The sequence below is a fragment of the Brachyhypopomus gauderio genome, chromosome 18 (genome assembly GCF_052324685.1).
Source record: "Brachyhypopomus gauderio isolate BG-103 chromosome 18, BGAUD_0.2, whole genome shotgun sequence".
Lineage (NCBI taxonomy): Eukaryota > Metazoa > Chordata > Actinopteri > Gymnotiformes > Hypopomidae > Brachyhypopomus > Brachyhypopomus gauderio.
In genome coordinates, this window is record NC_135228.1 from 16711824 (window position 1) to 16738386 (window position 26563).

Here is a 26563-nt window from a genome sequence, read left to right on the forward strand (position 1 = left end):
CCACACTTCCGATATCTCACGCCGAAAAAAAATATCCAGTTTATTTATCCCGCCCCCCCCCGCTCAACAAAATACACTCGCCACCGGCTCCATGTTAAAATCTCACTCCAAGCGAACGTCAAAAGTTGGCAACCTTGCTTCATGAACATCACATATTGAAGTATCATAAAGGTCACCGAAGGTCACTGACGTTTAGCTAATTCACAAATGAACATCAATATCTCAGTGATGTGACATATTTCAGCTACACTGTATTTGACAGTTCTGTATGAAAAGGCGCTGGTGTCGTGCTAATAAACTTTATATAGATTAATTCGATTGCATCAATAACGCTTATCAAGGCTATGGGAAGCATCTAGCATTTGCATACAAACATGCTGAACCCACATGCTGGCCCTGTAGCAATAGTGCAGACGTCAATACAGCCCAAGGACGTAGATCAGAGTAGCGAGAGTGAGACATTGATAGCACCACCAGGGTGTGCTGTTTACCACAAACCCCTCTATTAAAGAATGGTCATTTAGAATGTGGTCAGTACTAGAGGGATAGTTAGGTACATGCATTCATTGCCAACTGTCAGTGATGGCTAAGTTACTTTGAAAAAGTAATCTGATTACTGATTACAGATTACTCCTTTTAAAAGTAACTTAGTTACGTTACTGATTACTTGATTTTAAAAGTAACTACGTTAGATTACAAGTTACTTTAATAGTTACATTCAGCAGCAAAATAAATATTTCCAATACTCACTTTATTGGAAGTGCATTTTTAACAGTAACAATGTATTGAAGCAGGTTCGGTAACCGAGGCAGAAACTGCTTAATCCAAAAATCCAGAGGAGGGAAACTTTATTGATAACGCAACCCTGGCGCGCGACGTCGCCGCCCCCCAGTGTCACTTAAAGGGCAAGACTCGCCGTGAGGAGTAGTAGTCTCTATAGTATCTCCTGACATTACGTTTGTGTAGCTGTGCGGTATTATTTGTAAATTTATTTGTAAACATAATACAAGCAAACTGTTCAGTCAAACAGCTTGTGAAACGAAATACCATTACAATTTCAAGCATTTTAAAGTAGGCTACGTTAGTCAAAATTCCAGCACTTTTCAAACGTGGAACACAAAGCAACATTAAAATTCATCATTCCTCTGTTTTTGAGGGGTGTTTCTTTATACTACCACATATCGTTACGGGAGGACACTGCAAAAAATGACTTGGAAAACGTGCTCGCGCTTTCACAAGGTCGCGCGCAGCGTGCGAAGTCGAGCGCTACGGTCAGACGCAAAAGTAGAACTGACCAAGAAGAAAGATAAAATATATATTTTACTAGGGAAAATAAAAATAGTAACGCACAGTTATTTGGATAAGTAACTTTAATCTGATTACTGGACTGGAAATAGTAGCGCGTTATATTACTCGTTACCGAAAAAAGTGGTAAGATTAGAGTAACGCGTTACTAAGTAACGCGTTACTGACATCACTGCCAACTGTACACATATCTACATATCATACACTGTATATTATAAACTGCATATCTTCATATCATACACATGCTGCTGGCCTTTCCATAACTTATTTCATAATCAAGAAACGTGCTGAACCCTGTGGGATATGCAGATGTCAAACAGACCTATTGATCTCAGTAGGGTGAGGTCCGATTTCTCATCTACCTGTCCTCCAACGCCTGGATAGGCACCTATTTGTCATTCTTCATGAGAACTACAATCTGGTAGCTGCTTTCCATTGATCAATGATGTTTTGGCGTCACTAAGCCACGTACACTTCAGTGCAAATACCTTGTATTTCATTGGTTTAACAGATACCTAAACTACCAACTAATCACAGAAGCACTTATCTCTAAATACTGGTCAAGATGTTTGCACAGGTGTGAAAATACCAAAATGAAAGACAACATCTGTTCTGTGGTCAGTATATCCTTTCATTTAGGAAAGTAGGAAAGATGAATTTCCTGCCTTCTGTACACTATGCTAGACTTAAACACTCCAAGTTTGGTAAGTAAAACATTAATTTACATCCCAAATCTCTAGATCTAATGGATCGGTTCAGGTCAGCGGGTCAGTGAAGGATGAGCAGGACCTGGTACAAACCTTTTGCACATGCTGCTGATTCAGAGCTAGCTGGCTAATGAAATTACCCAGAGAGGCTAAACCCAATTTGCAGTTGTGACTGGATGTTGGCAAAGCGGCTGTCTGGCACTTGACCACTAGGGACTGCAGGGCAGAGAGGAAGGGTAGGCTACAAGGGGGGATGGAGAAGCAGGGTGACCCACGGGACTCTGCATGGCAAGTGGAACAGGCCGCCAGTCAGCTGCCAGGACGCAATTAGTAAGTCACGTCCACACCCCCCCCCCCCCCCCCCCCATCCCCGCCCTCCCCACGTGTTCTGAGTCCATATGCTGACTCCACTGGCATCTTTGTTAGACGATATTTGTTAGAAGATATTGTGATGTGAAGTGGCTGGAACGTGAACGTATGCTTCAAGTCACACTCCCTCCTCTCATGACTCAAAGGTTGCTATGTGAGTCAGCTTTGAAGGCACTCAAACTTTGTTTTTTTTTGTCATATGACTATCAGAAATGAACAGTAAAGACAAAACTTACCAAGTGAGTTTTATTAATCACAAACATAAGCTACTGCTCAGGAATTCACACAGGGTTGGTACTAGCTTCTAAGCAAAGAGATGTAACATGAATTCAGCAAATTATATTTGTTTCAATTAAAATCCTTAACCACAAACCCCCAGAAAACAGAAATGAGACAATATGTGGGTTTAACTTCCAGAAACGCTTCCCTAGACCAGTCAGTGTTTGAATGAGTCTTTCACATAACCAGTCTCATTTCCTTTTACCATCTGAATATTCTGTTGATGATGTTAAACTGGAACTTGTATGCTGTATAAATGTCCTGACTGCTATTATAAATAATAGCATCTGCTCTATAATTCTTATGTGTACGTATGTGTGTAAATCATACATTTGGCTCTGAGTGGGCATTTGTTGCATTATTAAGAGTGCGTTGTGTCTATGTTGAATATTTCTTTACGTTATATTTAGATACCAATGTGTAAGAGAATCTTTATCTCTATTTCAGTGGAAACCTGTCATTTTCAAAGCAATGCACATCAGTGCAACAAAACTGAATTTTCTGAAACTATTAATAAATAACAAAAACTTAGATTAGTGTTCTGGATATCAGAGTAACTCAAATTGGTGAACACAGCATCATATCATTCCTCTCAAACACCTGTCGTTTTGCAAATTCTATGATGTAAAGGTTTATACATTTCTTTGAAAAGCAGTTGGATTGAACAGTGATGTGTCTTATTAACTGTCACAGCATATAACAATTTAAAAATGCATTTTTTAAAAACATTACTCAACCACACTAGAAGGCACTCAAGAGGAATGATTTGTTTCTTTGTCCAAAACAATTACATGTGCATGACCAAACTTCATTAAAATGTCTGTCTTATTACATCTGAACCGCCATTGTTTGTACAAGCTATGACTGAACTTCAGATTCTTGAACAGATGCTTCATGTTTGACTTGTTTGAAAAACAAGGCAGATCCTCTCTTTCCCATGTGTAGGCCATCACATTCACCCTGAACCATGTAAAGAGTTTCATATTTGCCTCTTTCTGGATGTTTTACATTCAAACCTAACAGAACACTGTTTATAACCAGCTTGGGTAACGGTCTATTTACAACTAGCACACAAGATAGCTAACACAAGAACCCTGTTTTATTAAAAAGTAATACTGAAAATATTTTTTCACTTAAAAAAAGAACGCAACCAGTATATTCACTATGTACAAGAAGAACATTGAGCAAAGAAGGACACTTGCAATCAATGACATGTGCCATATTGGCCGTTTACAGTGATTTCCAGCTTTTTGCTGGCATTTTTAAAAGATTTACTAAGACTATCTACAGACATGAACATGGAACCTTACACTAGTACTCGTTAGATCCCAGCTGTAATGTAAGGACATAAGAAATTATTAAACTGTATAATTGAATATGTTACTAAAAGTCATTTGGAATAAAAAAAAATAGAGCTAATAATGGAAAGGTTGGGAACTTAGCATGAAACGGCTGAGTGTCGTTTACACGACAGGAGATTTATGGCTGACTCTTGAACAGTAACTACAGAGCAGTCAAATGATAATTTTCCTCCATTACATTAAAAATGTACTGGCTTCTGTGTTAGTCATTTACAAATATTTAGAAAAGTAAACATTTTTCCTCTAGGCATTTTAAAATATATTCCATCAAAAAATATTCTGACACATTTAGCTGGTACAAAACAAAAGTTATATAAACAAACAAACAATTTAAAGCAAAATGTATACAGTAAATCTACATATCTGCTGTTCTAGTTCTTATCAGATTTTTTCTAAACTGTTACTGGAAACAAAGCAATTTTTTTCATTCGGTGATAAAAGATGTTTTAAAGAAAAATAAATTTCAGGGGTCTTCTACAGAGATGAATGCTCTTAGCTGGAAACGGGTTTGCGATGAATTATCACCTTTGGCAAACTTGAATTGTGTTTTTTTTGCAAATGTGCTGTAAAGCTACACAGCTGAGAGTCTTTCCTCAGTGTGTGTGTGTGTGTGTTAGGGGTGGTGTGGTGTGTGTGTGAGGTACTGCACACACCAATCCAACGTCTATGTCTCTCTTTGTCCCTGCCTCACTCCGCCTCAGATGACAAATGAGGATTTGTGTCGGAAATCCCCCTGAAAGAGAGGTTAGAGTGAGATTACAGGCCGTGAAGGGTTCCACAACACTGTGGAGAAGGATTCCTGGCAACAAGTCCCAGGCCTGTATAAAACCATCGATTCTTACCTCATCTTCCGTTCTGACATAATCCACTCCTTCATTCTTTCCTGGAGCTTTATAACTAAAGCAAAAATACAATGTTATCAATATGTTTACCACCCTAGAAAATGTGCCTGGCAAAGACAGCAGATTTAGCTGCCTTCATAGCGTTTATGCTTAACAGCTTTATGCTTTCAGCTCCGTGTGTGCCATTCTTAATATTATGCAGGACTGCGCGTGATCGCACACCTTGTAAAGGTGGCATAATAACTTTGAACTGCAAATACACTGAGCTGCAAAAATGGCTAAAAAGAACTGCTCAGGAGTGTCGAGCCAGAGCAGTGTGCAGCTCTGGGGTGTGTGGGTGCACGTGTGAGTCAGCCCGAATGGCTCTTCCTTTGTCACTCACTTGTTTCCTGTCTGATTCTGGGAGGTGAGGTAACCTCTTCTGTATGCACAGTAGATGCCCCCAGCTATGCACAAGAGGACCAGCACTACCACCAGCACACCCAGAACAATGCTGGCAACGTTAATGTCGTCTGGAAAGAGAGGGAAGCATTAGGGAGCTCTGGTGGCTAGTGTCATATGACCATCGTGTGTGTGTGTGTGTGTGTGTGTGTGTGTGTGTGGTATATGGCAGACTTACACACTTCCATCCTCTGTGGGGCACACTGAGCCATGCCCGCCTCATTCTTAGCCCTGCAGTGGTACTGGGCATCGTCCTCCTTCTTCACGTCACTGAATTTCTTGCAGGGGTAATAAAAAAAAACACCACTCAGCTCCTGCCTCAGTGCAGCTGCTTGTGTTTCTCAGGCAGTGGAGTAAAATATCTGAAAAGCATCGATTCCCACCGCACGAAAAAACAGATCCCGACAAGCACTACCACGGCCATTCGATAAAAGGAGCCAGTCATGCAGGTTAAATGCTGTTCAGGCTACATGTGGAAGATGCAGGGTTGAGTGAACGTGGCCCCAGGCCGGGGGCTAGTGCCGGCACCTGTGGCAAAGCCGCCATCGCCGCAGACTACAGTCTCTTGTGGAGGAGAGGGCGGTAGGCCTGGGGAGGGCAGCGTGAAGGCTGATTGGCCGGGGCGGCCCACTGAGTGCAGAGGGCGAAGCCTGGCGCTGTGGAATGCGCAAGTGTGGACAGCAGATTCCCTTCGTGGCTGGGGCCGTCACACATCAACTGGCTCCCTAAAATATCTCCTCCTCCTAACTCGGCGCCAGCACCTCCCCCAGCCCCTGCCACCCCCAATAACCCCCCCCGTACCCACCCACCCTCTCCCCATGCCCCATTCTCCGTCCAGATCCTCAACCGCATCCCACCCGGGCCCCGGCACTCACCAGTATTCCCGTCGCGCTGTTCATCATGTAGGACGAGTTGAGGAACTTCGGGCTGCTCTTGGGGTCTTCTGGGATCTCCTCATTGTTGCGGAACCACTGATACTGGGACTTGGGGAAGCCTTCTTTCTCCACGCACAACAGCTCGGCCGACTGCCCCACCGGCACCGACTTGGGCACGAAGCACGTGGGCACCACCGGCTTCACTGCGGCAAACAGGACGCAAGGTGGCGGGTGAGGACGGAGAAGGTGGCGTCGTGACGGAGCGCCCGGGCCGGCACGCGGTGCATCCTGGGCCGTGCGATAGCACGCCGTCCTTTCCCCTTTTAGCCGCCCGATTAAACCCGGATGCCGTTTCCAGAGATGTCCGCATATAGCTGCGGACACGCCTGGTGCTGAGGGCAGGCCAAGCATCCTCCACCGTGCACCGAGGGGCGGGCGTGACCCGGGGACCCGGCTCAGCTTACAGCGCCGCCGCTCAGTGAACGCCAAACAACACCGTTCCCCAGAAAACAAGCCCGTCCTACTGCTCGTGTTCAGATCAGGGCTTTAATAATCAGAAGCATATCATGATACAGAATGAACATTCGGAATGGTAAAGCACACTGGGTTAAAGACATGTGAAGATATGTGAAGTTTCCATAATAGCCACCGTGTGGCGCCTCCGTATTTTTAAAAGTTGAACTACTGGCTGATCAACAACCTTATAATTAATTATTAACATATTTGACAGATAGTGTTTAGTTCACAGATGGAGATACTGATGAGATGAATAGCACTATGATTTTAAATTTTCTTGAGCCAGTATTAGACACAGTGTAAGCAACATAATGAAACGTTTCAAAAGTATTACTGAAGAAAGCACAGTGCAGAAATACACAGAAATACATATTAGACACGTCATGTTGCCAAGTGTATTTCTCAGTATCTCTGATAATCATAAAATCATGGCTTTGCATATTAGATGCCTTCACAATGATATACTGATAATGCTTTTATTCTAAATGTTACTATAACATTTTTGAAAAACAAGAGTGTTATCTATTCTAGAATAAGCTTTTTACAATTGGACGTTTTATCACATGGTACTTCCACATACCAAATGTCTAAAATGACATGACTCAGTTATTGCTTATTCCGACTGGGATGCTTGGTCTGACGATGTTCCTGCCTGCTCTGATGTCCCTCACCTCTGATGACGAGGTCTATGAGAATCTCATCAAAGTTCTTCTGGTCCTCAGGGGCAGTGACTTCACAGCGGTAGTGTGCAGTGTCTGATCTTGTCGCGTTGAGAATTACTAAAGTTGCAGGCTCTCGAATCCTTGCCCTGTTCTCCAAGTCACCTAAGGGAAATAAAAGTCATTTAAAAATTATTTGCAGTAACAGTAAAAAAGTAACATTACAATTAGACAAAATATGGAAGGTGTCATTTCATCAGTTTTATTATCATATGAAGTCTAAAACTCCTTAAATACAGATAGGCTTTATACACCACCCTTGGAGAGATCTATCCATGCTTAGATTCTAATCTTTCTAATCACTGGAATGACTTCAACACGGTCCGCCACGCCCTTACTCCTACGGTCTACCTCCATGGGGTTTTGGTTTATCGCTCTAATAGCAATTCTGAGATATCTGTTTGCCTGTATTGTCTTTCTGGGTTTTGGGGTAATTTATCCATTTTTGTCTGTTTGTCCATTGATTCTGAATGCCCTTCTGTTTTTGGCTTTGGGCTGATCTGGACTACTTTTGTATATTAAACTCTGTGTGTATATCCATGTCTACAGTAATGCATGTCCAATGTGGAGTGGTTTGTTGAGATTACCTGCTATTTGGCCCCCAAAATAGACATAACTTGGTTTCCCATCCTTAATCTTCTTCCATTCTATCCTGGGTTTGACTGTGGAGATCGATTCTATCAGGCAAGACAGTTCAATTTCTGCACAAGACAAAAGAGAAAGTTTGTTCAGAAAGGTCACGTCATTTGACAAGAAAGTCTAAATGCTCCATTGTTTCTTGGCGTTCCTCAGTGTTTTGTGCAGGGCAATACTCTTTTGTGCTTACGTTCAAATTCATTGGCTGAAGGCGCTCGATTCAAAGTGGTCAGCATCACTGCTAAGACGCTGAAATAGCCTATAACGAAGAAGAGAATAACAGAGTTAACATCAGTGTTATGCCATTTTCTCCCACTGCACAGTGACATGAGATTATATGTTCATGAGAAGCAAGGTCATTGAGACTGTTGGTATCACTGAGCTATTGGGAAAATGTGCCCCGTGAGACTCAGTTAACACTCCGCCCCCAGCATCCCCAGCCCTGGCCCCGCCCACACACTGTACGCTCCTGTGTCCCACTAGCAGATCCGTTACCATCCATTTTTAGTTTTGACGACCACTCCTGCCGATTACGAAAAGAGCCTCAGACAGGCTGCTGATTGTCCGAACGATCCGACGCTGATGTCACCATTCGCGTTCCCGTGAACCACACCGCTCATCACAACCTCGGGGGTTGAGTTACCGCAACCGCCAGACGGTTTCGTCTGAACACACGTTATCCGCCTGCCTCACTGTCCTCAGGCATCTCTGATTATGCATAACAGGAAGAGGAGAACAATGAGCGAAATGCTGACCTGGGCTCATCTAAGAACAGCTGGAGAGACCCATGTTCCCTGAGTCAGGACTAGGGCCAGAGCTGCAGCAAGCATCCACTTCCCCTCGTTTCCTCTTAACGACGGCACCCCATAACTGCCCTTAGAGGCCCGTCTCTCCGGCCCATGATAAAAACCTTAAGTGTCATGTCCATTAACAAGAGAGGAGTGTGTTTAAAGAGCTTTAACGGGGGAGGGGGGCTGGTGCAGCCATTTCAAGCGTCTTTATGTGGGCTTTTAAACCACATCTGGTCTTCGTAACCTTTGAGACACACAGCAGGCCACAGCCTAGACGTTGCGTCTCGCTGCAGGATGGTAGCAGGCAGCGTCTCGAGTCTCCCAGGCTCCTGGAGCATCTCGCCTGCACCGCTGCCAGGAAGCAGCTACCCAAGGACCTGGCCGTTTCACTCCCTGCAGTGCGCTCAGCCTCTCAGCCCACTGACAGGAAGCCGTTTAGGACGCAGCTCTTTGAATCAGAAAAGGGCTTCTAATCAGGACACTGAAACATTAATGACACTCTGATTGCTAAGAATCATTTCTATGAATCTTTGATGGCTGTATTTTGGGACAAGACTCTTGAGATTACACCCATTTCACCCAGAGCTGGCACAAACAAAGAGCAGATACCAGGACATCTAACAAAGAAAAACAAGAGTAGTTGTCTCACAAATATCAAGGAATGTTCCAGAAACATCAATGGTGGAAATTCAAAGAACAAAACATTCAAGCAAGAGGTGATGTTAGAATATTAGCTGCGTTCTTTATCATTATATGCAATGCTTGCCTAAGCCTATGCTCATAATAAAAACAGTTTGTGACAACAGGACAAGAAAAGTTCAACAAAAATAATGTATTATGGAAAATAAGTGTAAAAACATGATACTTTATTCACTTTGTTTCTTCAGCAAGTCTTAAATGCTTAAGCAAAGTTGACACCCATTTAAAAGGTTGAGAGGGTCATCCTAGGAATACTGCCAAGCTGTCAAAACAAGCCAGAGCACATCACATCTTTGAATGACAACGAAACGAAAGCAAAACGAAAGCAAATGTCTTGTCCAACATTCACACTACACAAGAGCTGAGAGGAGCTTGCAGGAAAGACTTCTGCATGAATTCTATAATTGCAGGAACATAACGAGGAAGGATGCTGAGCATTTAGTGAGCGTGTGCTCTCTCTCTCTCTCTCTCTCTCTCACACACACACACACACACACACACACACACACACACACACATACACACACACACACACACACACACACACACACACACACACACACACACACACACACACACACACACACACACACACACACACACACACACACACAGAGACATCCTCTTTACAGTGATATCCTGTCCGGTGTTTGCAGGTCAGCAGATGGAGGCTCAAGCAGGCATTAGTGTGGCAAGCCCTGGCTGGGGCTGGGCTGCATGGTGGGGATGTGATGACTGTGTGGGGAGGGGCAGGCGTCTGTCGTCTGCTCTTCCCTCTCTGTCTGCCACATCCTGCTTTCTGACATCCTTGTCAGACCCCCCACCCCCATGCAGGAGCACTGGGGGCTTCGGGAGCTGCACACGGCCACGCTGCCATCAGCGACAGCAGGCGCCTGGACCCCCCCGGCTCCAGGACCTCACGCCGTCCATCAGGATATCTGAGCACACCGAGAGCGTCTGACGCCAGTCAAGGGATAATTGAGCCCTCAAAGCAGGCAGGTGTGGATGACCTATTTCATCTATTTTCTTGGTGCTTGGGAGAAAAGCTGGAAATAAGATCCGACTATCTGCATTCTACAACCATGTTTTGACCTTCTTAATGCTTGAATCTTTCTTTGTAGGAATGTGTGGTGCTCTTTAGCAATTTTTGTGTAATGCTCATAAAACCCAAGTGTTACAGTACTGAATAATACAACAGGCAAAATAAAAACAGGAAAGTTAAGGTTCCTCTTGGTTTTCTGTATTTCTTCACATACATGTTAAAAAATGTAATACAAACAAAAACAAAAACACCCTGCAGGACTATGGGGCAACAAAAATGGCGAAAATTGCATGAAACACCATACAAACTCATCTCACAACAGCAGGACTGTTTTGCTCAAAATGACGGACCACAGCAAATGGCCAGATGAAGGAAACATAACTCCTCAGAAAAACAACTTCAGTCTAGGCCCATGTCGTCGTTTGGCAGCCCGCGCAGTGCTGGAGTTAAAGAGCACCACACCCACCGCCAAAGTGCTATCTGTAATCAGCAAAGGGAGAGGGACAGAGGAAAGACAGAGAAAGAGACAGAGAGACAGATAGAGAGATAGAACAAGAGAGATAGAGTGAGAGGGTGAGAGAGAGATCAAAGAAGTAGAAGAACCATGACAGAGTCTGCCTCTGTGCAGTTTGTCAGGAAGCATACAGAACATGGATATTTCACGAAGCCCCGCCCCTGAAGTGGATAATTCACGAAGCCCCGCCCCTGAAGTGGATAATTCATGAAGCCCCGCCCCTGAAGTGGATATTTCACGATTCTTTCAAATAAACATGCTGCATTGATTCAGTGCTTCTGGACGGGACAAAGTGCTCGTGGAGCAAGTCAGTGCGTGTGCCAGCATCACTCACACAGGGCAGCATGAGCTCGGAGGCTGTCCATATAACCCTGGAGTGTGTCCAGGCCCCAGGACCCAGGGGAGCCGCTCTGTGACTCCAGCCGGCCCCCACAACTCTACAGAGAGCCGTGCGCCTGCTGCTCCGAACAGTTCGTGATCTGGAAGGAGTCGCAAATCCTCCTCGGTTGCCACTTTGGGAACTCCCACCGTGCCTCCGCTGGGAGAGCGGTTTATGCACTCGGCTTTCACAGTACGTTACGACATTCAGAAAGGCATGTATACCCTCAGAGGAGACCAAAATGTTGAATCTGGCCAAGACTGGGAAATATCTGGGCCACTGGTTATGAGGTGCTTTTAATTTTATACTACAGGGAGAACTACAACATGTGCACACTGCTAAAAGGCATCAGAATATCAACCATATCACTTCAAAGACATAATTCTAATGATTTAGCAATCAAAGGAGCTGGTTCATTTTTCAGTAGAGAATTGTTACTACCAGAAGCAACAGTTTTCAGATAATCCATATCTGGACAAGTAAACTCCTCACTTCATCTTAGTGTTGGTCTGCTTTATCACGCTCTGACTACACAGTGTTGTAGAAGCCCAAATAAGCAGGAGGTAACGGAAGAGGTACACAACTCCATGTCAAGAGGAATTTCTCTTGCACGGGTTTTTTTTCATGACTCACTGTGAAGCTAGCTCCTCCACTAAATGACACCGCTCCACCAGAACTCTAGCTAGCCCCTAAACAAATAAACCCGCAGTCCGGAGGAGGCACCTGTTGCATGCAGACGGGGAAAAGAAGCTCGGCCCCTCCCGAGCCCCCTTGTGAAACCCGCTGACAATAAGAAAGTCTTGTTTTAGCTTTCACTGACGGGGTGTGCATGACTGGTCTTTTCACAGCTGTGGACGTACATACTGTCCCCTGTCCCAGGCCTGAGGCAGCTCTGAGCTCCGAGTGTGGCCCTGGTTCAAGAACATTCTTATCGCTCACATCCAGCACCAATAGTGCTAAACGTATTAAACGAAAGAAACTGAGTGGTCTCCATTTCTTTTTTGACGACAGTAATGACCTGCTATTTACACCTCAAATTCATACCATCTGCTCATCCCCCACACTTGATGCTATGGCCTAGATGGATATGCGGAGAAGTATGTGATAATGGAAGTCTTGCTCATAATAGAACATCTCTGCCATCCAGGCAGACTTGTAGCACTGGTAGAAATCCCTTTATATGCTGACTGGTTTTCATTAGCCTGACAAGAAAAATTGCACTTCCACTGAACAAAAATATTCCCACTGTGGTACTAATGATCTCGCTAATGAAACAAAGGTATCAGAAGGGAGGACTCATTTCATCTACATGGACAGAGACCACAAAAGCAAGTTTGGAAGTGGACGCCATGGCTTTTGTAGCCCTTTCTCATTCCAGATCGACTATAAATAGCAGCGCTCCATGAAGATAAGGCAATACCTCAGATATTCCTTCAGCTGCTGAGCAAATGCCATTAGACTTCACTTCAAAGAGGGAAGAAGGCGGCACGCTCTCTTAAAAACACCTGCGTCTGGGAAGTCCGACGTCGGCCGTACGACGAGGCACGTCAGCGTGCACGTAAGCATGACCTCACTGGCTGAATTAAGACTAGGGTTAATCTCTTGGTGAAGCGGATCACGTACTGCGAGACGCTATTTCTAAATCGGGCATTTTGTGACGAGGTTTGCCATTAGCTCGAGGCTCCCCTGCCTCGTTCGCGTTGTCTGCATTTTGCAAATGGCTACGTTGGCCTCTCAAAGGCGAGCCTTAGGACCAGCGCCTTCAGATGGAGGCCATGCGTCTCGGGGCTGGGCAGGTCACGCACCAGGCTCGCCCGAACCAAAGAGGGGCGGCAAGGGCGGCCGAGGTGTGACAAAACGCCCGGGGATGTGTCGTTTTGCTTCAGCGTTAGCGTTCGCACCAGGCCCTGCTTCACTTGTCCTTCAGTCAACCTGAGCTCTCAGAACTGCAGAGATAATGAATGAGTCTCAAAATGCGTCTCCAGAGCTGACACAGCAACGGGCTTGCAGCTCCACTCAGTCCCTGCCAAGTCAGCTGTGACTCCATGGACAAAATTTAAGAACAAACTCTTAGACTAAGAATGGCCTCAGTTGACTGACACAAAATTATAAAAACAGGAAATGAAATAGGTTGAAGGGCAGAGAGGAGAGCATATCTTAGGCACTTGAGATGACGCTGGCCAGATAAGAGCGCTCTGTTTTCCTGTAAAAATAGAGCTTTTGTTTGTAGCCCCGTTGTTGTCATGTTTTTCCTCATGAATGCGGAACCTTTGTATTATGACACAGTTTTACATAATAGGACCATTTGAACAGTAAATTAATCAAGTTTTTGATGATTATTGTGAATGAATGAAACCTTTTCAGAAGTGGCATGCTTATTTCATTAGGGAAAAAAGAGTATAAAGAAAATGAATAACCGAATTTTACTATACTGGCAAAGCACAATGTAGGTTTTCAGTACAATTATGCAAATACCAGATAACTCATTTCAGTTGGAAATATATCAATGCTGCAAATGCAATTTAAAAGCTACACTCTATCTATGAGGATATTCAAGCAGCTCTGGACACAATATTATTGTGTTTGGTGTCAAAGTGGATTAGCAATGATTGTATACAATTGGAAACAGAAGGCCCGTGAGTTACTCCTTAGGGGAGGTGAGAACAGGTTAGCATTTGGGAAGCCTCAGCTATTTATAGCAGCTGTCAATGCCAGGCAGAGACTGCACAGCCTACTAATTGGTTACATTTGCAGGTAGGTCAGAGCATCACGTTTCTACCATGTTATTTGCAGTCAGCTGGGAGCATGCACCATCCCCCTTAATAAGATCAAACCAAGACTCGCTTTTCACCCTCTTGGCTACAGCATGGACGTAATTTTGATTTCAAAAGTGGGGGGGACATGGATTCGTCGCTATTTAAATATTTGGTTTTAACCGTAAAAACTGGGGGGGACCAAAACCGGCTTTTGAAAAAGTGGGGGGGACATGTCCCCCCCGCCCCCCCCCCAAAATTACGTCCGTGGGCTACAGGAAGACACGGACAGACTCACTTGTGGAAAAAAAGAAGGAAAAAAAACTGCACAAAGCCATTTGATTGATTTAAGGCACTGTAATGTTTCATCTGTGGAAATAAACATGGTTTTATTTGTTAGTGATGACAGGCCTGCTTCAACTCAGAGAATCACCGCGTTCACCGTGAAGCGGCTCCGCAGAAATGTGCGAATCTGACTGCTGCCGCTGCCAGAATTAGCCGGTGGTAGCTCACAGCACAGATGGCCTGAGCCCTGCTCACTGCAAATGCCTTACATTCTCCTCCAAGCAGACTGACCTCTTCCTTAAGCCTAATTAGGAATGCAATTTGCACCAGAGCTTTTACCAAGTGCTGTGGAAAGGGAGTGTCTGCGTTTTACAAATAAATATATGCTTTATTTTGTTACTGTACGCCATTGGTATTGGTGGTAGTGGTAGTGGTGGGGGGTGTTTTTTAGTTTTATTGACGACCTCTTTCTATTGGTGGATAAGACTGTATATAAACTAATAGGAGTTAACACATGGGTGCAATCACTGCAGAGTTCTGTGGAAAATGTTCTTTAGGTCAAGGGAATAAGCCCAAATATTTAAAAAACATTGTTAAATACCCTGAACATTCCTGTACTGCATGATTTTTTTTTTATTTTCCTTGATCTAATACCACCGAGCCATTACACAAGATATGTATAAAAACTCTTAATCAGATGTATCTAGTATATCTGGAACAATACTGAACCTTACAGTTCAAGGGGTAGATCTTTCACTGTTCCAGTACTAGCAGAGAGTATCTACATATGATAGTATGGCTTGTGTTGCAGGCTCATCTGACATCTGAGTAATAGCATCACACGGCCGGTGCCGATTTGTTAATCTAGCATGTGTGTGCCCATAAGTGTACCCATAATCCCATCCACTTCCTGCTTAAAAGCTCTGTGAGGATCGCCCTTCATGAGTGATATTACTGCTGGAATGCTTTTAGAAAACATCTGGACCATTGCTTGTCAAACATCTGTAATAGTGATTTTTCATGTTTGGGGGCCAAGAAAGGGTATTTCTTTGACTGCGTCACTTAGGTTCCATTTTCCTATAATTTCTAAAGAAATAAATAAAACAAGAGTGGTTTAATTTCCATGGAAGTACTGAAAACAAAGTCGCAAAAGAAATTAATCTTAAAATCTTGGCCGATGCAGTGATCTTTCCTGACTAGCGTCTGCGGCAGCAGAGGGTGCGTGTGTCTATAGCGCTGAGGGCTGGTGTTCACGCTGCTCACTGAGATACTATCAGCTCTAAAACAGCAGTCACAGCACAAATCCCTGAGCACTCATTGTCCTCTGTGCTGCAGAGACCCCACCCCCCACCCCACCCAAAAGAGCTTTAACTGGCTTTTGTTTGTGATCTTGGACAAAAGCTATCTTGTACGCAATAACTGCTAGCCAGTTTAATCGATCGTATGTTCTTTTGTGCACACGTTCTAGAGTATGGCCATCTATGACTTTGTGAAATTGTGACAACCAGAAAACATGGAGCACTGCTGTTTATTCTGTTACTGGCTGCTAAACCTCAAAATGATCCAACTTGGTAATTTTATACATATTTTCACCTTGTGGGTAAATTTAGCATGCGATTCAGGTTACCATTTCAGTCTGTGTGTTATTAATAGTACAGGAATAGTTCAACCAAATTCTAACATGACTTAATCGCTACCAGTGTGAGCTATAAGAAGTTATTAGCTTTTTCCTTTTCTACTAAATATTTTTTGGCAAATGTTTAAAGAAAAAATAGTAACTACATATAGATTTGAATACTTTAAGAATTACAATAATTTGTTATAAGTACTGTATTACTTCCTATAGCTGTACCATCCAAAAGAGACCAACATTATATAGTCAGGCCCTTTTCATGTGCAAATTCCAGACATGCAGGCCAACTTCACTCCATTCTCTATAGCAACGCAATAAAATATGGTAGTTCTATACAAGGTGCTTCTTTCAGTAGCGGCAACGCTTTAGTGCAAGACTTTAAATCAGAACCAACTGCCCCTCCAATGTACCGTAAACATTGTACCGTCGTTTAGTGTAACATTTTGTTAACTACAACCATCATAAAAACTGCAGGTGTGATACCCAATGGTCAGAGCGAAGACATTACTTTTATTGAAACAAATTCTGAGAGAGACCTGCAGACATACTCACATTCACATTCCATGTTGTTCTACAATATCGATATACTGTTAATCACAAAGCTACAGTCAACTCTAGGACAAGCCATAGTGGTCCATCAAAGAAATGATACTAGAGCAAGTAGCAGGTGATTCAGGGTTCTGACGGCCAAATGGTGAAAGGCAATCACCCAAACACAGTATCCAATTCCACCAGACTGAGCTATCAATTATGAGCACTTTTGCAACTTTTACTGTTTACTGGCTATTGGTGTGAGTGACTGGGAGAATTTTACTTTGCCCTAGAAAGTCAATGGAAAATAAGAAGAAAAACAAAGCCAATGTGAGGATGTCCATTTGAGACGTATGCCTGGAGCTACACAAATGAAACATACGAGTCAGGATAATACCCTGTGTGTGATCAGACCCAGAGTTCAGACACCAGACCCCAGACTCTCCAGACTTAAACAGTTAGCGTAGGCTGTCTGAAAGGCCTACCAGGGAATGCTGCTGTGAAACAGGTGGGAGGGACATGGCTGGTGGTGGTGGGGGGGGGGGGGGGGGGGGACCATCCGAGCCCCATGCTGGCAACTGACCCCCCCACAGGAACAGTTCCATCACCTGCTCGGGAGGACCCCCCCCTCCCCCCCATTAATGGGAAATGCTTTGCACTCCCACGCTCAGCTAAAACGCCGTGAGCTCCATGCCATCCGCTCCGCGGGCATCTAAAACAAATGTGGACATTCCACTGTGCCGGGAGGCGGAGTTCACTGGCACTGTGATGCGCCGTCAGCAGGAAGTTGTATGAGCTGTGTGGTACCTGACTGGCTTTAGGAGCGCGAGTGGTATAGCAGTTGTTCATCGAACCTCCTCCATACATCTTCAAATGCTTGCTTGGTTCGAGTGTGCTTTCAAATCACAAGGCACGTCGTCTGTGGTTTTAGCTGCTTTCCCACCTTTACCTCTTGAATTGTACTATTATCAAACATGATGTTGACAAAATGGAGACATCTATTAAACTGAAAAAATAAATAAATCTAAGTGATGTACTGTGACGTTTCTGGATTCTGTGTTCCTGAATTCCCAGAGTTTCAAACAGCAAACAGCAGTGCCCTGGTTTACACTACAGACACATTTTGTGCCTACATCTCCAGATTCAATTGCAGGAAAAAAGTCTTCAAATCAGTAGCTTGAACAAGACCAACATTACCCCTTTACTGTAATCCATTTTATTCACACTATTGAGGCTTAGGGCAATAATCCTGAATATTTAACCATAACAGAGGCAGAGCCATGACTACTTTACCCATATGACATCCTAAAATGATGGAACTGCACTATGTTCGATATGCAATGTCCAAAACCCTTAGTAGACTTGTAGGATTGCAGTGTAACTGCAAAGTCTTAATATGATGACATTTCCCGGATAGCGTATCTAGTCAACTGTAAGCCATTCTTGTCCTAAGAAAACAAACTGTTATTAAAAGAGGAAGGCAGTAGTTCTACATGGGGGAACTGTATTCCCTTGACTACTAAGAATATTTTGTTCATTGGCAAACCAATTACCACCATTCCAGTCCAATTTTGGATAAAATCTTTGCAGCTGCACAGACCAATTAACTCCACCCATGATAAGAGGCGGCCAAATGATGTCTTTCGGTTTATGTGACCGCCCAAAATTTATCCAGCTCAAGCATCCGGCAAGCTTGAGTTGATTTCTGCTCCACAGACTGAAGCTAGCAAGAACAGCAGAGCTCTTCTCCACACATCTGGTGACGGGGTTGACACAAGCTAGTGGAGAGAGTCTCCGGCTAGCGGAAAGATCTCCCTCCCAACCGCAGGCCCACACACATCTGGGGGATGATCCTGAGCGTGGAGCACAAATAAAGCTGCATAGCCGGCCCCTCCCGCAACGGTGACCCTGCACTCCAGAATGTCCACGGCGGTTTGGAAGGGTGCGTCTACTCTAAAGCATAATTTCCGAGTGAAGCACAAGAGCAAGCCGGAGCTTTAAAAAGTCCACCCTAGGCAAAAAAACAAACCCAAACCAAAAACCTGTTTCACATATATGCAGATCAATGCCTGAGTGAGCCCGAACCTCTCGTTGTTTGAGTGCAACCTCATGTACCTCTTTATTTTCTCCATAAATTATTTGTTCTATTCTCTCAGATGTTTTATGCTGTTAATATTGCAAAAGGCAGACATCTGTGTTCTCTTCGCAACATCCACAGAGCAACATGAACAGAGACTGTAAATCTCCTGCGTGAGGTGACTGGGGCCCTGAGCTCGGCGCTGAGGGCGAACTCGCAGTGTCGGGACTCTAAATGTCATGAACATGAACTCTTCATTTGTACCACATGACCTGACACCTCCAGGACTTTTTAAAGGTTGTTGGTCTGCTTTACAGATACTTCACTTGTACATCAAACCCGAACCCGCTCCCTCTATTTTGAAAAGGAATGAAACCCTCATATAGCAGAACGTACTTAGTGAAACAGAAATAAACAGACCTGACCAATACGTGCTACGGTATGCAGTTGGCAGCATATTCATAAAGTAAACTTAATGAGGAAATGCTTTCAAACAAAGGTCCCTAGCTCACTATATCACGTACATGTACAGTGTTTGCCTGATGCTCTTATACAGAGCAACTTGCATATATTTATCAGAATGACAGTGTGTGCATATTTGCCCTGGGAATCAACCAATGACTTTTATGTTGCCAGCACCTTGTGATACCTTCACTATCACATGAGCTACTATCAGACATTTGCTCTGTTTACAGTAAACCATGGGTACAGTTATATTTACATATTTGCTATCTAATATACCTAATACAGTATATCTATTTGGGAATCTCAATTAGCTAAAGTAATTTTAAACTTGGTGAAAAACAAACAAAAAGCAAACGAAATGACAAAAAAACGTGCTTCTGTACAACTCTAATCCTGACCTCCTTGTGCATTATTGATGGTTTATTAAGTCCAGGATAATAAAAACCTTTTATCAATAAAACCTTTCTGCTTTTATGTTTACTGTCTTAGTGTTATTTCCTGGAACAAGTGTGGATTTGTCATAGATGCCTCTCCTAGTTTATCTCCTACATTATCTGTTCACACTGAATAGTAAAGGTTACAACTTAATCACAGCAATATAGACATGTGAGCAGCACATACGTGGAGGTCTCTGCCACTGGGTAGTGAGTTATCCTCTGGGACTAGTCCTCTTTTCTCCAGTGTCTGGTGAGAACACTCAGAAAAATATCTGTAACTTCTATTTGTCATGTCCCCCACTTAATCCACAGCAGAACTCTGCTCTTGCAGTTTCTAAGATGAGTCGTGATTAAGACATTCACTGACTTAAGTCTGAATGCAATCTTACACAAAGCTACATTTTATTTAAAAATTCTCTTTGCAGCCATAGGAACTATATATCAAATTAGGCATTTTAAAAGATCTCATACATTGCCCCTAAATAGGCAATAATGTGAAAAATTAGAATTTTTCTAAAAGCTGTTGAATTCTAATTTGCAAAATTTAGATTTGTTCTTGCCCGTTTCATCTTCATTTTCCCCACAAGTAAGCGTTAACGGCATTAAGAGTCAGCTGTTATCCAGACTTGCCGAATGGTCAGGTTTCAATCTGACACTGCAAACCAGCCAGTCAGCTGAATGCACACTGCGAATCTGGTGCTAATGAAGGATCTGGATCTCAGGATAATTTACTGATTATACTAAGGAGAAAAACAAGGTTTCTCTAGTTACCCTGTTTCTGTTGACTTATCATGAACGTCATCGTCAATGAGGTCTGATCCAAATTGCTTAGAGCAGAGGAGCGGACACCATTTTAAAGTAAGCACCGATTATACATTACAGGCCTTAGGGAAGTATGGGCTTTATAAATTCAGTAGATAGTGCTGCTAATCTGACCTGAATATCGCACACAGAAAATTAATACAGCACATGGGCATTGGTACGTTTGACTATTTGAAACTCTCAAGAATTGTAAAAAGATAGAAACATAATTTCACAGAGTGTTTCAGGATGATAAGTGATGGAGCAAGATGATTTCAGTGTTCTGATGAAATCTCTGGTTTCTGACACCCGCTCAAATAATCACTCTTAGTTTCAGAGCCAACTGCTCAACAATTTAATCACTATCTCGATGTATGAAAACACCTCTGGAAAAAGGAAACACATTTTCAGGTCTCTTGACGGTCATAAGTTAATCATGCTATCACTGCCCAGTGCTTTCAAACTGCTGCAACAGTCAACAAAATTATGTGGATCTTTTTTTATCATTAGCCTGGTGTAATCTGCCCCTCTGAGAAGTCACTTTAGAACTTGGTATCTGCTGTTGAGAGGGAGTTAAATCATTGTCACTGTCCCTGGCAGCTCACAGGAGGTGGGGGGTGGGGTGTTTGTGGAGTTTATACTGTCATTTTGTCTACTGATGATAGACTTGTTAGGGGACTTACAACAGAAGGCCTTAAAATGCCAGATGCCTCTTCAGAGAGAAAAATAAACAAGCAATGATGACAATGACATTACCAAATCATCGTGCTTTCTGTATAAGCACAGTGAAAGAGGTGAAAGGTATTTCAATATGTTTTAATTATTATTTCTATTTTGAGATTTTCTACCATGTGTGAAATCTTCAGACTTGTATTACAGTTTTAAATTGCATCTCAAATCTTATTAGCTGACAGCACAGATCAGACCAGGACAGCAGTTTGATTGCAGAGGCAGTCAGATGATCTGACACACAATTCTATTTTTAGAAACAATAATTGCTTTTGTGACTACATTGTAAATATGGACTGAAATCAGTGCAGTTGTCTGACAGTGATGCAGTACATGAAACAAGCACATATGAAAACAGTGTAAGTGATAACTAATTTAAAACACACCTCGTGATCATGAACACCGATCCACTGTAACACAGGCTGAACTGTAATTAAAAAACACTGCATGAAACTGATGGTATCCCACGGTTTGGCTGTGGGTGTGCTGATGGCGTGAGGGGGGGGTGACCAGTATCTGGTAAACCACACAGACACTGGGGGCAATGCTGTCCTTGCACTTTCCCCCAGTGGGAGAATGTGACCAGATAAAGATCACCAGCAGGAAGTCTCCCAAACATTCTCCTGAAGAGGAACGTTTAAAAGCTATCACCTAGAATTTCTTTGTAACAATCCCATGTTATCTTAATAAACAACATAATAAGTGTTGATATGTTGATAACACAGTATCATTGTCAAGCAGCAAACGTTGGGATTGCAATTCGATTCAGTTTAATGTTAAACATAATAACCAACATTTAAAATGAGAAAAGGCAAGCACAGGAGAAAGAGAGAGAGAAAAAGAGAGAGAGAGAGGGAAGATATGGGGAGATAAAGTGAGGAAGACAGCAAGAAAATCAAAGAAAAGGCTGTTTTTGATAGCGTTCCGCTGATCTTGCTTTGAAGAAGCATTCATAATCTCACTGCAGCAGTCAGGCACTATTTTGATCAATGCCCATCTTTACACACGGAAATCTTGTTGACGTTCGGAGAATGTGCGTGTTTGACATTCCTGCCCATGAATGTGTACCTTCTAAGCTTTCCCCTACCGCATGTGTCACTGCTCACCAAGAGGGAACAAAGGGAGATCACAAGCAGCAGAGCTAACAAGCATCTTTCAAGGCTTTAGCAATGACTTAACATGACTTTCTACTTTACAAATATCTGCCACGCTGCACATTTTCCACACCTGCCACATAGCCTAACTGATTTTCTAAAAAAAATAAAATAAAATAAAAAAACAGTGACAATACTTTTAATCTGGAGTTGCTGATCTGGTGCATATTTGAGGGCTTCCATTGGGTCTGTGATGTGTTCTGGGTCGAGCATGTCACATGTGTTCCCAGTGCTGAGCGTCAGTGGCGTGGTGAGCTGCCTCAGATATTTCTCTGACCTGCGTGTGATCTGCCTCCTCCGGCCACTTCCACCCACAGACGCTCAGCTGTTTCTGGACATTACTCTGAATGGGGCTGCAGACGCGCTATTCTTGAAGACTCAATATGTTTCATCACGCTGACTGTTGTGGTACCCATAGGATTACTGTGGTGCCCAGTGTCTGGGATACACTTCTAGACTCAAGGGCTGGTTGCACAGGAATGTTCAAATTCCTGTCATTTGTGGAACATATGTACTTCAGGTCACCTTGTGGCATAGCAGAAACAACACAAACAAACTCTGAGATGTTTCTCTATACTCTTATTCCAAATCAGCCTTAGTAAAACAAATGTAAGGAGTTCTCTAGCATACAATCACTTTGCCTTTGCCACTAACTAAAGCATGAGCCTCTAGTCAAAGGAATATTCCAGAAGGACCGGCATGCGTTTTACACAACCCTCATGAACATTTGCCCTCGACCTTTGGGAAGGAGTGAAAGCAGATGACCCTTTGTACCTCTTGGGGGAAATGTTGTCACAAATTTTTCCTCTTCTAAACCAACTCCCACTTTACTAAATCTACCTTGTTGGTACCTGCATCCTTACGTGTCACTGCATTTTAACATGTTATCTTTCCTCCCTACTGAGGTAAGAGAACACCAAACCATGTTGGCAGTTTTTATTACAAGCAAAAGTAACATACTGTAGCAGCTTTGGGACAAAAATGTACATTTTCACTTTGACAAGTGTTTCATTTAACTGTCTAGAAAGCAGTCTCACTGTTTACTCTAAGCTGAAACTGTTCTGAGGGCTGTTCAGCTCCGGCATACACCAACATTGTTCTTCCCAGAGACTTGGCTATGAAACACTTCAGTTACAACAACGAGCTCCAAATCAAATGTGAGGTGTCACACAGCTTTGCTGTTTGGCATCTTCCTGACTTCCCAAACGGCACAGATTAGCGTTATTCTAATATTCCATTGTGGGAAGATGAGGCATAGAGAGACATAACATGACTATACAGCCTGTTCTGCTAAACAAAATCTTTATTTTTCTCCAAAAAATAGAGCCAAAAAATGCTTGCTTCAGATAAAAAATAATAAATAACAGCCTGGTGGACATGAAAGGGACCTTATATTAAACCATGTAAAAACCAGATGCAGACTTTTTAAAGCGATCGTTAATAATTTTACAACTAGTCCCACACTCAGCTGATCAGTGCAAGGCTTCCTTCACCTCCTAACAGATTTACTACCGCTATACAACACGCAGTAAACGAAATAAATAAATCATTAAAGATACATCCAAAATCCTATTACTCAAATTCATATTATAGGGGCATGCATCGTGAATACACGAACACCACTGTAATCAAACAGGGACAGGTTACAATTTTAACCAACCTTCCTACTGATTTCAGAGAAGTCACAGGCACAGAAGGTTGTAAAGTAAATATTCAAACCAGAATGGAGAATCTGGTGCCAATGTTGGTCTGATAAATCGGATCGAATCGGAACGATTTGGTTGTTTGGATTTTAGTTTTAGGTTTTAATTAGTAAATCAACCCGTAGTGATCCAAATGACCTTATATGGTAAAACCGACCAAGTGTTAACTACTAAAAATAAAGTAATAAAAAGAACAAACCTGTATGGTAATACTCAACTGAAGGTTAACTGATTTTCAAAGCTCGCTAACGGTAAAACTGAGATTCATCGTGGGCTCTGCCCGGCCATACTGTGCTCCTCCCGTCCACGGACACCGCACATCGGGCAGAACCGTTTCAGAACCGCAACCGACAACTTTCCAGCCTTCCGTTAAACACCCTGGACATAATACGATCCATTTAAACAACACGGCCTTCCTTCAGACCACAGCACCAACTTTGTTCTGCTGGTTTGTTCGGCTATCTTTTAAAAACTTTTTAAAGTAGAGACAAAAGATGAGACCGACGAAATCTCGAACGATGGAAAATCCTCCAAATCCGGATCAGCCCGCACCAAAGCCCGTGTTTAACTAACACCGATCCATATTCCTCACAAATACATCAGTAAAGCCACATATCATCCCCCCAAAACGTGTAAATCGCTAGATCCACGGACAAAAGAAGCTGCTGGGATTATTTCTATCTAGGTACTTAGGGATGGGGGTCCGATCCACCATGTGAAACACAATAAAGTGAGAAGTGCAGAAAAACAAGGAGTTTAACAGCAGGCTGTGTGTCAGTGTACTTATAAACACTCCGGATTAAACACGCGCATCTATAGCCAGAGAGCTGCGTGTGTTAATAGTTTACTTGGCTTAAGACACACACTTCTTTTAAGCGTTTTCACCTATTTTATGTGACGGACTATAACTAAAACATAAAAAACATGGTCGATATACTTAAGAAAAAAACCCTAGATATTTTCATGCTTAGGTTTGTAAAACAATTTTTTTTCAGAGATTATTTACTTACAATGTACGGTGAGGAGAGCCAGCACGCAAGCCAGTCGTGTTAACGCCATCTTGGAGTCGATGCAATGTTCGGTCCGGCCGTACATGCGCAAAGTAACGGGGCTTTGGGAGGATGGAGAGGGCGATGAGCGGGAGAGGCGGGATTATGGAGCTAGAGTTCCCATGGCTACAGTGAGCATCACTTACCTGGATATTCACATATGTTCCTGCCAGGGATGTGTTAGCCGGCATCTCTTTATTTACATTTAATACCATACTCTGTTTACAATAATACATAAGTCACGCAGGCACGGACGTAGTTTTGGGGGGGGACGGGGGGGACATGTCCCCCCCACTTTTTCAAAAGCCGGTTTTGGTCCCCCCCAGTTTTTACAGTTAAAACCAAATATTTAAGTAGTGACAAAGTCATGTCCCCCCCACTTTTTAACGGTAAAAAAACCAATATCCAAATAGCGACAAATCTAGCACTAGGATCATGCAGCACCCCCCCCCCCCCGCTTAACAGTTCGCCACCCCAGGTTGTGTCCCCCCCACTTGTGAAATCAAAACTACGTCCATGCACGCAGGTACCAACTGGCCCCTCCTCCTTCAAATGTACAAATTCAGAAGCAGTTTGCACAGCTTTGATCTTTCTGATGAAGGAAATTACGAAAACTTTTTCTTTTGGAAACTTATTTGTGCTTCAATACAATTTTGAGAAAAATGTCACTCTTAAAAATCGGAAGGCGTATATCAATATCAAACGTATTCTATCCTAATTCATAAAATAGTCATATATATGTGACAAGGCAGGGTTTGTGTTTGGGAGACATGACTTTGTTATTTTAAGTGTGCACTACATTCCTTTTCAGTTTTGATTTTAATGTGAACTCATAAAACGTCAGAAACAGTGAAGTTTCTAAATTCAGTGTTCACATTACCAAACTGAGGCGACTCAGTCCGTGTTTTTCGCTTTAAAAAATGTGCCATATTTTGTCAATTGTGATTTTTTAGACCGCAATCAAAATTTGTCCTCCACTTTTAACCCATCTGTGCAGTTAACACACACACACTAGTGATTACTAGAGTGCCTTGCTCAACATCACCTCAGTCGTGGCCTCAGGCCTGGGTATCGAACCCACGACCCTCTGGTCTCAAGACCAGGTCCCTACCACCAGGTCATGACCAACGTGGTTTGTATGTGATTTTGTTCATGTTTGTATGGGCACACAAATCTTTTCAAGTAAGATTTAAATTAACTTTTAATTTGGTCCTAAATTCATGTCCGATTCGTGGACATGCGACTTGAATAAGAACGGTCTGTAGGAATTCATATAGGTTCTTCATATAGGTTGACTATACGTACATCTTGCTGACGGCTGACCAAACAGCACAGATTAGCATGTGAGACATAAAACATTAATAGTCTGCCTGTTCTGCAAAAAGTTTGCTTGTTTGTTTTATTATCACAGAGGCCACACCATGCAATATGCTTCAAAAAGAGGTTTTTGGAATAAAATAATAAATAACAA

The 26563-nt window shown here is 43.0% G+C and overlaps 1 protein-coding gene across 1 annotated transcript; it reads right to left on the minus strand.

Moving 5' to 3' along the window:
* Positions 1-2613: 2613 nt before the first annotated feature.
* On the minus strand, positions 2614-25152 carry jam3b (junctional adhesion molecule 3b). The gene is made up of 9 exons (XM_076979794.1): positions 25054-25152; positions 8241-8309; positions 8002-8115; positions 7367-7519; positions 6180-6382; positions 5483-5582; positions 5246-5375; positions 4864-4918; positions 2614-4754 (listed from the first exon to the last, which is right to left on the minus strand). Exons 1-9 carry the CDS (start codon positions 25136-25138, stop codon positions 4719-4721), a joined length of 945 nt encoding a protein of 314 aa, XP_076835909.1. The 5' UTR covers positions 25139-25152; the 3' UTR covers positions 2614-4718.
* Positions 25153-26563: the final 1411 nt, after the last annotated feature.

Coding starts and splice junctions, on each gene's coding strand:
- jam3b (XM_076979794.1), bottom strand. CDS start 25,138: ATGTACGGCCGGACCGAACATTGCATCGACTCCAAGATGGCGTTAACA. Junction 6,383..7,366: donor CATAGACCTCGTCATCAGAG/GTGAGGGACATC, acceptor TGTTTGCCGCAG/TGAAGCCGGTGGTGCCCACG. Junction 4,755..4,863: donor ATGTCAGAACGGAAGATGAG/GTAAGAATCGAT, acceptor CCTCTCTTTCAG/GGGGATTTCCGACACAAATC.